We start from the raw sequence: 13,494 nt of genomic DNA on the forward strand, positions 1-13,494 counted from the left end.
AGCAATTCCCCAACATGAATAAAGGGTCAAAGGGCAGGACTAGGATATTTCTCAAGGGAAGATATCCAAACTCTCTGTAATCATATGAGAAAAGGCTTCCAATCACTAATAATTACAAAAATGCAAACTCCTGAAGTCTTAACTTAAACTTACCAGACTGGCAAGCCCGACAAAAAGGGAAAATGACAAACGCTGGAGGGGCCATAGGCAAATGGGCACTTTAATGCACTCGTAGTGGAGCTATGAACTGGGACGGCCGTTCTGTACTAACTGCACCCGGAGAGTGACTGCCTCAGTAATACCCCTACTCCATCTATGCCCCAAAGAGATCAAAGAAAGAGGAAGAGGACCTATATATTAAAAAAATATGCACAGCAGTTCTGACAGCAGTAAAGAACTGGAAGGTAAGGGTGTGCTATCAGCTGTAAAATAGCTGAAGCGATTATGGCGTATAAATTGTAATGGAACTCTACTGGACTGTGATGATAACGAAGGGGACAATTTCTGAGAAGCATGGGAAGACTTGCCTGAACTGATTTAGAGTGAAGTGAACAGAACCAGGAGTTTTATAACAACACTATAAAACTTTGAAAGACTTAAGAACGCTGATCACCTCAGTGACCAACCACAAACTCAGATGTCTCATGACGAAGCATTCGATCTATCCTAACAGAGAAGTGATGGATTCAAGACACAGACTGAGATGAACGTAGACAGTGCAGGATTTCCATTTTGCTTGTCCATGCACATTTGTTACGAGGTCTCTTTTCCTTTTTCAATGGAGGGGTAAGTAAAAGAAGGGAAAGAAAACAAAATTTTCGTTAATCTTTTAAAATTAAATTTTAAAAAATTAAAGTGAGAATTTAAAAATCAACACTAAAGTAACACAATGAAGTGCACTGCTAAAAACTCAAATTTTATTTACACAACCATACTATCAGTGATAGAGTCCTCCGTTTCCTCATCTGCTCTTGCTACCTCTAAAGGTATTTTGAGGATCAGGTAACATGCAAAGCCACACATGAGTGTGAGCAGTTATTATGGTCCATCTCTTAGGTGAAGATGAATCTTCTTGTGACACTTTGAGGGTAGGCATGTGCCAGCTACCAGCCTAAGGTTCATAGTTCCTCTCTCTGACCATAAAACCTTTAAACAATAAGTAAACACAGGTGGCATTTTTGCACTATTTTTTATAGCCACAGTTGATTTTGAGTAAAACAAGAAAGACCATATTCTTCTTTTTGAATCGTATAGGGTTTCAAAAAACAGTAGTAGGAAAACCTGGAAAGACTTACAAGAACTGATGCAAAACATTAGGAGAATCAGGAGAACAGTGAACACAGCAAACGCAATATTGTCTGATGAAGAACTGTGAATGACTTATCTTTTCTCAGCAATACAATGATAAAAGACAATGCTGAAGGATTCACAATTAAAAATGCTATCCACTTCTAGATGTCGATAGATGGAGTCTGAACATGGATCAAAAGCCTATTTTTTAAAATTTCTTTTTTTTTTTGGAAGGGGGAGGTGGCAGGAGGGCTGTGTCATCTTTCACAATATGATTAATATGGAAATATGTTTTGCATGACTGCACATGTATAACCTATATCAAAGTGCTTGCCTTCGTAATGAGGGAAGAGTAGAGGGAGAGAGAGAGAGAGAATTTGGAACTCAAATTTTAAAAAAACCAAATGTTGAACACTTTATATAATTAGAAACAAATAAAACATTTAGAGTAAAAAAAATTAATAGTAATGGGGGGATCAGGGTCACGATTGTGTACAGTAGCAACCCAGCTAAATTCTCCCAACATTCCCTGGCAAGAAAAAACAAAAATAAAAACTTGAGAAAAATGCCTCAAATTGAATTCTGGAGCAGCAGAGCCGACAAAAGGTCTGGGTGTGACATTTTCCAGCCTAAGTTAATTTAGGAGGTCAGAGGAGAAGTCTGTGACACTGGGGTGGGGGCCAAACCGGAGCACGCATGGCAACAACAGCAGCCACAGGCCTTGGAGGTGGCTGTGATAGCGGCAGCAGCAGCAGCTTTCAGGAACTCTCAGCCCAGAGATGGTAAGGGGGATGGGCAACTGGTCAGACAAAGATGAAAGGAGATACTCTGGGAGCACTGGGGGCAGGGCCTATTGCTATTGGGCGACTCTACTGCCCATATGCAGTCCTGAGTCTCAGTGCCAGGGAGGAGAGGGGCATCTGTGGTCAGTCACAAGGGAGCAGGGTCCTGGGTCATAGTTCCAAGGCCAAGAAGAGCACTAGCACTTGTAGCTGCAAGAGAAGAGGTACCATTCCTGGGTAAAGATCAAAGTGCAGACCAGGAAAGCAGTGACCATACCTCTTGCAGGATAATACCACTGTGGAAGCACTGAAAACTTGCAGATCCCCCCAAAACTAGCTCTGAAAATGGCAGCATGAAAAAGTCAGAAGCTTAGCACAGAGCCTCACCATTCCTATGTGAGCAGGGCCCAAACTTAACATAAAGTTCAAAGTCAAGAAATGGTCTGGAACAATGAGAAAACAACAAAAAAAGAACTCAATCACAGAAAAAAGCTGCTATGGTGGCAGGGAAGACCAAGACACAAACTCAGAAGAAGAAAATAACCAAAAAGGCAGCTACAACAAAAACCTCAAAGAAAACTGCTAACTAAACCCAGGCCTAACAAGAATTCCTAGACGACTTAAAGAAAGTTAGAGAACTGGAAGAGGAAAAATTGGGAAAAGAAATGAGAGTGATGCAAGAAAATTATCAAGAGAGAACTAACAGCTTAAACACCTTAAAAAACAAGATTGGCCTAAAACGGGACACAAAAATTCACTGACTAAAAGAATTCCTTAAAAATTAGAATTAGGCAAGTGGAGCCTATTGATTCCATGAGACATCAAGAAACAATAAAACAAAGTCAAAAGAATACAAAAATAGAAGAACATGAGAAATATCTCATTGGAAAAACAACTAACTTGGAAAACAGACCAAGGAGAAATAATTTAAGAATTATTGGACTACCTCAAAACCATGATTAAAAAAAGAGCTTAGACATCATATTTCAAGAAATTATCAAGGAAAATTGCCCCAATATCTTAGATCCAGAGAGCAAAACAGAAATTGAAAGAATCCATTAATTGTCTCCTGAAAAAGACTCCAAAATGAAAACTCCCAGGAATATTACAGTCAAATTCCAGGGCTTCTAGCTCAAAGAGAAAATACAGTAGCAGTCAGAAAGAAAAAGTTCAAATGTTATGGAGCCACAGTCAGGATCATACAAGATTTAGCAGCTTCCATGTTAAAGGAGCAGAGGCATGGAATATGATACACCAGAAGGCAAAGGAGCTAGGATTACAACCAAGAATAGCCTACCCAGCAAAACAGTATAATCTGTCAAGGGAAAAAAAATCCTGATATTTAACAAAATAGAGGATTTTCAAGCATTCCTCATGAAAAGACAAGAACTTAATAGAAAATTTAATATTCAAACAAGACTCAACAGAAGCATTAAAAAGATAAAACATGAAATAGAAATCACAAGGGACACAAATAAGGACACAAATGTTTCCATTCCTAAATGGGAAGATGATAATATAATTGCTAAGAAATTTATCATTATGAGGGAAGTTACAAGGAGTCTACATAGACTGAGGGCATGGGTTGTGAGCTGTGTTGGGATGATCTCAAAAATAAAAATAAAAAGAAGGAAGGGAGAGGTAGAATGGGGAAAATTATCTCATAAAAGAGGTACACAAGGAAGAGTTTTTATAGTGGAGGAGGAAATGGAACAATGCCTGAACCTCATTCTCATCAAAATTAGTTCAAAGAGAAGACTACAGATACACACCAACAGAAAAGTAGGATGGCAAGGGGATAAGAGAAAGAAGTGGAGAGGTGACAGAAGGGAAGGAATAGTCAGAAGCAAAACGATCTCTTTACAAAACCAAAAACCTATTATTTATTTATTCTGGACATTCTTTTCTTAAAATTTTAGGTTTCAAATTCTCTCTCCCCCCCACCTACTGAGAAAGCAAGCAAAATGGTATCAATTATGCACATGAAATCATAAAGAACACATGTCCATATTGGTCAAACTGCAAAAAAATAAAGGGAGAAAGCTACCTCCGTTTTGCACTCAGAGTTCACCAGCTCTCTCTCTGGAGCTGGAGAGTCTTTTTCCATCCTGAGTCCTTGGGAAATGTCTTGGATCACTGCCCTGATCAGCGGCCAAGTCCTTTACAGCTGATCATCATTATAACATTACTGTGACTGTGCACAACGACCTCCCAGTACTTCTCACTTCTTGCATCAGTTCATATAGCTCTTCCTATGTTTTCTGAAACGACCCTCCTCGCCATTTCTTACAGCACAATAGTACTCCATCACAAACATAATTTGTTCAGCCATTCCCCAACTGATGAGCATCCCATCAATTTTCAATTCTTTGCCACCGCAAAGAGTTGCTGTAAATATTTTTGTACATACATATATACTTTCCTTTGATCTCCTTGGGATACAGACCTAATAGTGGTATTACTGGGTCAAAGGGCATGCACAGTTTCATAAACTTTGGACGTAATTCCACACTGTCCTTGGTTGATTGGACCAGTTTAGAATTCCATCAACAGTTTATTAGTATAGCTATTCTCCCTCAGCTGGGTGGCACAGTGGATAAAGTGCCAGGCCTGGAGTCAGGAAAACTCATCTTTATGAGTTCAAATCTGGCCTCAGATACTTACTACATGTGTGACCCTGGGCAAGTCACTTAATCCTTTTTGCCTCTGTTACCTCATTTGTAAAATGAGTTAGAGAAGGAAATGGCAAACCACGTCAGTGTTTTTTGCCAAGAAAATTCCAAACGAGGTCATGAAGAATCAGAGATGACTTAAACAACTCAACAACAAAGATCAATGATGATTCCGAGCTTTTGTCACATGACTACTGATAGTTTTGATTTTCTGAACACTACTTATTCATTTGACCATTTATCAGTTGTTTAAAAATTTGACTCAGTTCTATACTCGGTATATATCTGAGAAATGAGGCCTTTATCAGAGAAACTTCCTGTAAAATATTTGATAGTACTTCAGTGACTATTGTACCTTTTAGCAAAATACAGTTTCCCTGATTATCTCTTATAATTAGGCCTATTTTATCTTTTCTTTAATCTGAGATCACAATCGTTATCCCTACCTTTTTTCTTGTTTTTCACTTGGGCTGGAGCATCACAGATTCCGCTCCAGCCCTTTATTTTAATGCTGCATGTTATTTCAAGTGAGTCTCCTATAAACAACATGTTGTTGGATTCTGGTTTCTAATCTTTCCTGCTGTCTACTTCCATTTTATGGGTGAGTTCATCCCATTCACAGCTAAGATTATCATGTATATTCCTCCATCCTATTTTCTTCTTTTTATCCTATCTCTCTTCAAAAGTTTATTCTGCTTCTGACCACTGCTCTCCCTTAATCTGTCCTCCCTTTTGTCACTCCCACGCCCATAATCTCTTATGTTCTTCCTCTCCTATTCTATATTGGATAGGATAGATTTCTATACCAACTCTGTGTTTGTGTGTGTATGTGTGAGTATTCCTTCTCTGTATTAATCTCATTGACAGCAAGGTTCAAGTATTGCCTGATTCCTCCTCATTTTCCCCTCCACCATAAAAGTTCTTCTTTTTTCTAATTTTTAAGGAATTATTTTCTTCAGTGAGTTTCTGGACCTGTTTTTCCATTTGGTCTAATCTACTTTTTAAGGAAATCTTTTCTTCAGTGAATTTCTGCGCCTCTTTATCATTAGGCCAATTGTGCTTTTTAAAAAAAAATTTTTATTTTACTCTTCTTATTTTATCTGTTTTCAGTGTTCTACAATCACTTCCATATAACCCAGATTGTTTTCCCTCTCCTTCTTCCTTCCCTCCCCAAGATGGCCCAATTCTGTTTTTTACATGTTATTTCTTTCAGTATTTTTTTGTGCATCATTTACCAAGATGTTAATTATCTTGCATCATTCCCAATTCTTTTCCCAATTTTTCTTCTGCCACTCTTAATAATTTTCTTTAACTTCTACAGGAATTCTTATGGAACTTAGGTCCAATTAAGATTCTTTTGTTGAAGGCTTTGGTTGTAAATGTTTTCATACTGTTGTCTTCTTCCCTGCCACCGTAGTAGCTTTTTATGGTAAGTTCTTTTTTTGGTTTTTTGGATCTTCTCGCTCATGGTCCCAGCCTATTTTTAGACTTTGAACTTTATGTTAAAAGTTGGGCTCTGCTCACCTAGGGGTGGAGAGGCCCTTTCATACTACTCTCTCCCTTTCCTTCCTGCTTCTATTTGCACTGACCCCACAGCCTGTCTAGAGAGCACGACCAGATGCCTAGACTGCTCGAGCAGTCAGCCAATGACCCTCCAAGAATAAACTCCCCACTTCTAAACTCATCACCAATGACTCAAGCCTTGAGGGCCACCTCCCTCAGCTTCCTTTCCCTTTTCACTCAAGGGCTGCAGGTTGGAGTACTAAACTCCTCCCAAGGTCTTTACAGAGAACAAAGACTGGACTCTCAGCTTCTCCACTCTGCTTCTGCTTCCCAGGCCTGGGAAAAGAACAAGAAGATCCCAGCTGGCTACCCCATGGTGTTCCTCCCCCGCCAATCCTGTGGTGTGCTGTCTCTCTCTTCAGGTTGTGAGCTCTGTGAGAGAAGGGGCCATTTCTTCTTTTTATTAATTGCCTCCCCGATTCTTTTTTTAAAAAATTCCCCCCATATTTATTTATTTGTATGTTTGTTTATTTATTTTACTTTCTTTTTTAATTTATTTTTAGCTTTCAACATTCATTTCCACAAGATTTTGCGTTCCAAAGTTTCTCCCCCTCTCCTCCCTCCCCTTGCCCCAAGACAATGTGCAAGATTACCTCTTCCCCCAATCTGCCTTCCCTTCTATCACGCCCTTCCCTTCTCTTATTCCCATCTTCTCTCTTTTCTTGTAGGGCAAGATAGATTTCTATAACCCATTACCTGTATTTCTTATTTCCCACTTGCATGCAAAAACAATTCTCAGTATTTGTTCCTAAAACTTTAAGTTTCAACTTCTCTCCCTTCCTCCCTCTCTACCCATCCCCACTGAGAAGGCAAGAAATTCAATACAGGTTATACATGTGTAGTTATACAAAACACTTCCATAAAAGTCATGCTGTGAAAGACTAACTGTATTTCCCTCCATCTTATCCTGCCCCCCATTTATTCTATTCTCTCTTTTGACCTCGTCTCTCCCCAAAAGTGTTTACTTCTAATTACTCCCTCCTTCCATTTGCCCTACCTTTTATCATCCCCCTCACCCCACTTGTCCCCTTCTCCCCTACTTTCCTGTAGTCTAAGATGGATTTTCATACCAAATCGAGTGTGCATGTTGTTCCCTCCTTAAGCCAAACGTGATGAGAGTAAGTTTTACTTTTTCCCTCTTACCTCCCTCTTTTCCCCTCCACTGAAAAAGCTTTTTCTTGCCTCTTTCACGAGAAATAATTTGCCCCATTTCATTTCTCTCTTTCTTCTCCCAATATATTCCTCTCTCACCCCTTAATTTTATTTTTTTAGATATCATCCCTTCCTATTCAGCTCACCCTGTGCCCCCTGTCTATATGTATATAATCCCTCCAACTCCCCAAATACTGAGAAAAGTTTCAAGAGTTACAAATATTATCTTTCCATATAGAAATGTAAACAGTTCAGCTTTAGAAAATCTTTTATGATTTCTCTTTCCTGTTTATCTTTTCATGCTTCTCTTGATTCTTGTGTTTGAAAGGCAAATTTTCTATTCTGCTCTGGTCTTTTCATCAAGAATGCTTGAAAGTTCTCTATTTCATTGAATGACCATTTTTTCCCTTGAAATATTATACTCAGTTTTGCTGGGTAGGTGGTTCTTGGTTTTAATCCTAGTTCCTTTGACTTCTGGAATATCATATTCCAAGCCCTTCAATTCCTTAATGTAGAAGCTGCTAGATCTTGTGTTATCCTAATTGTATTTCCACAGTACTTTAACTGTTTCTTTCTGGCTGCTTGCAATATTTTCTCTTTGATCTGGGAACTCTGGAATTTAGCTACAATATTCCTAGAAGTTTTTCTATTCAGATCTCTTTCAGGAGGTAATCGGTGGAATCTTTCAATATTTATTTTGCCCTCTGGTTCTAGAATCTCAGGGCAGTTTTCCTTGATAATTTCATGAAAGATGATGTCTAGGCTCTTCTTTTGATCATGGCTTTCAGGTAGTCCCATAATTTTTAAACTGTCTCTCCTGGATCTATTTTCCAGGTCAGCTGTTTTTCCAATGAGATATTTCACATTGTCTTCTATTTTTTTCATTCTTTTGGTTTTATTTTGTAATTTCTTGGTTTCTCATAAAGTCATTAGCTTTCATATGCTCCATTCTAATTTTTAAAGAACTATACTCTTTTTTTTTTTTCCATTTTTTTTTTTTGTAATGTTTAACTTTAACAATCACTGCCGTACAATTGCGATTTTACCCCTCCCCAAGAACTATACTCTTCAGTGAGCTTTTCAACCTCCTAATTCTGCTTTTTAAAGCATTCTTCTTCTCTTTGGCTTTTTGAGCCACTTTTGCCATTTGAATTAGTTTATTTTTTAAAGGTGTTATTTTCTTCAGCATTTTTTGGGGTCTCCTTTAGGAAGCTACTGACTTGCTTTTCATGATTTTCTTGCATCTCTCTCATTTCTCTTTCCAATTTTTCCTCTACCTCTCTTACTTGATTTTCAAAATCCTTTTTGAGCTCTTCCATGGCCTGAGACCACTGCATATTTATTTTGGAGGTTTTGGATGCAGAAGTCTTGACTTTTATGTCTTCTTTGACGGTATGCATTGTTCTTCTTCATCCAAAAAGATGGAAGAAAATACCTGTTCACCAAGAAAGTAACACTCTAGTCTTATATTTTTCCCCTTTTTTGGGTATTTTCCCAGTCAGTTACTTGACTTTGGAGTCTTTTGTTAACTGAAGGAAATACTCTAGGGACCTGTAAGTTCTCAGTTCCTCCAAGGTGGCACAATAAAGGGAGAGTTTACTTCTCTCCTGGCCTGCGCTCTGATCTGGAAGCAACCACAAACTTTTCTGGCCAGGATCTGTGTAGAATTCCCTCTCTAGAAACTACACCGGCTTTACCATGCCAGCACTCTTCCTCACCCCAGGGCTGCCACTCAGGCCTGAGACCCAGCTCAGCTACTTCAATTCCCCTAGCATCTTTAGGCCAAGGGCTCCAAAAATGGACGCTATCCTACGGTGACTTTTGCTGCCCTGGGTCGGGGGCTAGGGCTGGACCCTGCTCCCTTCTCACGCAGGTGAAAGAGCTTTCTCACTGACCTCTGAAGCTGCTTTTGGCATTTATGAGTTGAGAAATCTGGGAACCACAGCTGCTACCTGGGATTTTGCACCCTGCAGTCTGCTGCAGTCCTGTCTGTGCCATGATGTGTGGTGAAGACTGGGCTGCATTCCATGGGCTATGCTCCACTCTGAGCTCAGTGAGACAGACCTTTCCTGTAGGCCTTCCAGGCTTGCCTTGGGCTGGAAATTTCTTTCACTCTGTCATTTTGTGGCCTCTGCTGCCCTAGAATTTGTTTAGAGTCATTTTTTACAAGTATTTTATGGGCTATGGTGGGAAAGCTTCTACAGGTTCATTCTTCTGCTCTGCCATCTTGGCTCTGCCCCCTAAAAAAATGGTGGGAAGCAGGCATTCCAGTGGATTAAGGATATGTTCCATGTCACATTATTAGCTTACAGGTGCTCAAAGAACTTCCTGTTAGGCCAAGCAGAGAGAGCAATTAAGTAGCCGAGAGCAAGGGCAGTAGGGCAATCAACTGCTTGGTGCTCTCTCTGTCTTCCCAATTCTTAGCACAGTGCCTGTCATATCACGAAAACTTAATAAATGTTGATTGGATTGAATTGAATTACTAGGAGACAAGGTATTAACTTACCCGGATTGCAAAGTAGTTCACACCATACATCTCCAAGTCCTGGGCAATCTTCAAATATTCCATTTCAGCTTCATCTCTATAAGGACAATGAAAAGTGATGTGACAGCAGCTAAGAAGGGGAAAGAATGATTCTTCCAGGAGTCAATGAAAAAGGAAACGTCTCAGATAAACTTTGGGCTGCATGCACAAAGACTTCATACTCCCATTAAAAGCAAAGCAATAGTCATTCTCTTAGAATCAGGGAATGTCTAATCCAACTATCTACTGAAATACAAATCCTCTCTACAAGTGCTCTGATGGATAAGTCACAGGGAACTCATCAATTTACTAAGGTTTTAGGCAGAATTAGCCATAGGAAACTCTTCATGAAGTTACAGGAAGTTGAAATCAGCCTCCTAGACACCTTCCACCTATTTACTTCAAGTTCAGTGGGAGAAGCACAGGATTTTAGAATTCACACTTCATCCCAAGTCAAGAATGAAGCTTGTCTTAAGTAACGCAGGCTCATTTACCCCTGGCTAAGTACAAGAAACCACAAGAAAACATTAGCAGTTGCTTCAGTACCACATAAGCATGTCTGATGACTTTTACTCTAGACTTTCATTCATATTTCATAAGCTGCTTCTTTCTTTCAAGAAGTCAGGTTAAACCCCCCCCAAAGAGCTACAGAGAGAAAGGGAGAGCCAGCTAGGGCTTGCTGCCCATCAGGTATGTGGCTCACTCCCAACTCCTCACAACTAAACATCCTGAGCTCCATCCATGTAGCTCAGCACATAGTATTACCTACATCCAATGTAAGAGCCTTTATAAGAAAAGTTATTTACAGCCCAGGAATTTGGGCTCAGGCCCTATTTACTCACTGCTCAGGGAAACAAGCAGCATCCACAGGACTAGAGGAGAAATCCATCACACTCAGGCCTTTGGGAGGCTCACCTTGCTCTGCCTCGGTGCTCTGCATACCAAGAGGTAATTCTTTCCTCCCACATCTCCTGTGTCATCTGATACAGATTTATTACCTTAAAAAAACCAAACAAGGGTGTGTACTCATCTGCACACCACTCATTTAAGTAGCACAGTTAAAAGCAGAAAGATCCTTTCACCTGAGCTTCCCTACAAAAGGCCTGCTCCAATGGCTCCATGGAGCATGGAGGGAGTGCCAAGACTCTCAAAGACAATCCATGATGGGCAAGCTCTGGCAGGTTCTACCAAGCCAGAAAGTCTTGAAGTATTGACTCTGTATCTATCATTCCAGAAGTAAGCTAGGTTCAAAAAGGTTGTCACCAGGTTTGTCACAAGATGACTTTTTTTGGTCACAACTCATCAAATTGTCCGTTAAGGCAAGAAGGAAGTGCAATCTACATTCATGAAGCAAGTCCTTCATGAGAATGAAATCACAGATGAAGTCATGTTGGAGAAATTCCTGGTGACCAGGTCTCAAAGAGGATCCCCACCAATCAAAAGCCTGACTAGACGTGATTTATTTCAATCACGTACATGCAGTGTTGGCTTCATCTGTTCAACACTGGAGGAAGACCCCAAATAAAACTGGTGAAGGCCACACAAAATGACATTTAGGTCTTTGTTAAGCAATGCAGACTGAGCAGATGCACTACACACGATGCAACAAAAGGTGTCTGTGCCATCAGTGAACTGAAGGGGCAACATAAAATTACTGAGCTTAAAAACCATTCTTGCCTCCCTCCAATTGGTCTAACTTCTCATAGCTCAATCTTGAATCTTCGTGAATAACTCCCAAATTCAGGTTGCCTCATCCTCTGACCTAAGGATAATGTCATGCATGATTTAATCAACCACTATCTGAAGCAATACTCACTGAGTAAGATACCCCTTTTATCCCCAAACCAAGCTGAAGCCTGTTGGAAGCTACTGGCCTTTGTTCAAGGCCCAATGGGGGCACCAAATTTAATATTCCCAATTCTCAAAGTTCTGTTCGCTCAAGACTTATTAAGAATACCTTAAAAACTCTTAGAGGGTTTCTGTTGTACACTTCCCAAGGTCCTTCTAGTTCTCTGGCTTGCTTTCTTTGCTTTCTTTAGAATGTGTATCTGCCTAGGCTGCCCAAGGAGGTCCATCCAAACCCAGAGCGGTTCCTTACCCTTTTTGGAAGCAGCTCCTCCTGGGCTAAAAACCCACGCTTGTGAACAGAGGGGTCATAGTCACCATACTATAGAAAAAGGAAAGCAAGCAAATGAGAGACAATCCAACTGACATGTATTTCCACACAAGCTTCTTCCCTTTCTGTATTCTCAAAGCATTTCCACTGTGAACACAGTCAAGACTTAAATGTTACCAGTTTGTTATCCCTAAATAAAAATGCAAAGCTGGTCCTATCTATGAACTGAGTTGCAAAATCCCCCAGGGTTGGGTGATGTGCTAATTAGAATTGTGATGGCACAGAAATGGTGACTGTGCTTTCTAACTTTCAAATAAAGCCCTTTTTTGCTAAAATATTAGTTTTTCCTTTAAAGAATAAAAAGGTTGTGTAAATTGTTGGAAGCAATGTGATAAGAATATTATCTATTTATGACACAAAAATGCTAAATGGCTGATAACTGGAATGAAGACTATCTATGAGGCCACAAAAATAATATATGTAATGTTTTAAAATAACTTTAGCAAGGAAGGAAGGAAGGAAAAGAAAGAACCCCAATGTCAGTATTATCATTTCCATTTTAGAAACGGAATGTAAAAGGGTTAGCTGATTTTCTCAAGGTTACAAGCAAGTCAATGAATAAAGAAGCCAGAAATAGGGGCTCAGGCATTTTATTGCACTCATTCATTCCATGACAACAACAGAGAAATTTATTTCATAATAAAAAATATCCTCCTTTTTTCCTAGGAGACTTAAGTTTGACTAGTTAGAAAATCAGAACTGACACTATTTATAGTGCAGGAGAATATAAAACAAATCATGCCTTTAAACTACTGGCATTCACAAGGGTGGTTGTTGGTTGAAGTCCACCTACCACCTCATCTGAACCAGCAAAGCTCAGTATTCCATCATGAACTCTGTATAAACATATATTTACCAAGCAAAATAAGTAAGGCAGAGAACAAAGATTATAACCACCACCACCAAAAAAAAAGAGAGACACCTATATTAATAAACCAATCACTGAGTTAAGACTGAAAGAGTACTGGAGCTGGAGGTGGAAGGAAGGTCCGGGTTCCAAGCCTTTCTTTGCCACTGACTGCGTGACCTTAAGCATGGCATTTCTCTTCTCTGAGCCTCAGTTTTCTCTTCCGTAATACGAGAAGATTGGACTAGATGACCGTAAGGTCCCTTCCAGCTCTAAATCTATGACCTTATGAGCCTGCTTATAACCTGCAAAAACTTGGGCAAATGCATCTCCCTCCCTAGTCTAGTTTCCTCATCTGTAAAATAAGCAAGGGGGCAGGGAGGTGGACAAGGTGGACCTAAATCTCTTCAGGATCCAAAGTTAAGGTATATCACATCTTCTGTACGACATATAATGTGGTCAGCAGCAAGGATCTCCCTCTTTATCTT

The 13,494-nt window shown here is 39.8% G+C and overlaps 1 protein-coding gene across 5 annotated transcripts in view; it reads right to left on the bottom strand.

Annotated features, from left to right (window-relative positions):
* The window catches only part of NF2 (NF2, moesin-ezrin-radixin like (MERLIN) tumor suppressor), a 125,455-nt gene that overhangs the window by 46,860 nt on the left and 65,101 nt on the right, over positions 1-13,494 (bottom strand). For all 5 annotated transcript variants that reach the window (XM_072600028.1, XM_072600024.1, XM_072600026.1 and 2 more), the window contains 3 exons: positions 12,082-12,150; positions 10,899-10,981; positions 9,966-10,041 (listed from right to left, as the gene is read on the bottom strand). In XM_072600028.1, the coding sequence (XP_072456129.1) occupies positions 9,966-10,041; positions 10,899-10,981; positions 12,082-12,150 (228 nt within the window). The remainder of the gene's footprint in view (positions 1-9,965; positions 10,042-10,898; positions 10,982-12,081; positions 12,151-13,494) is intronic.

The sequence above is a fragment of the Notamacropus eugenii genome, chromosome 4, assembly GCF_028372415.1.
Source record: "Notamacropus eugenii isolate mMacEug1 chromosome 4, mMacEug1.pri_v2, whole genome shotgun sequence".
Lineage (NCBI taxonomy): Eukaryota > Metazoa > Chordata > Mammalia > Diprotodontia > Macropodidae > Notamacropus > Notamacropus eugenii.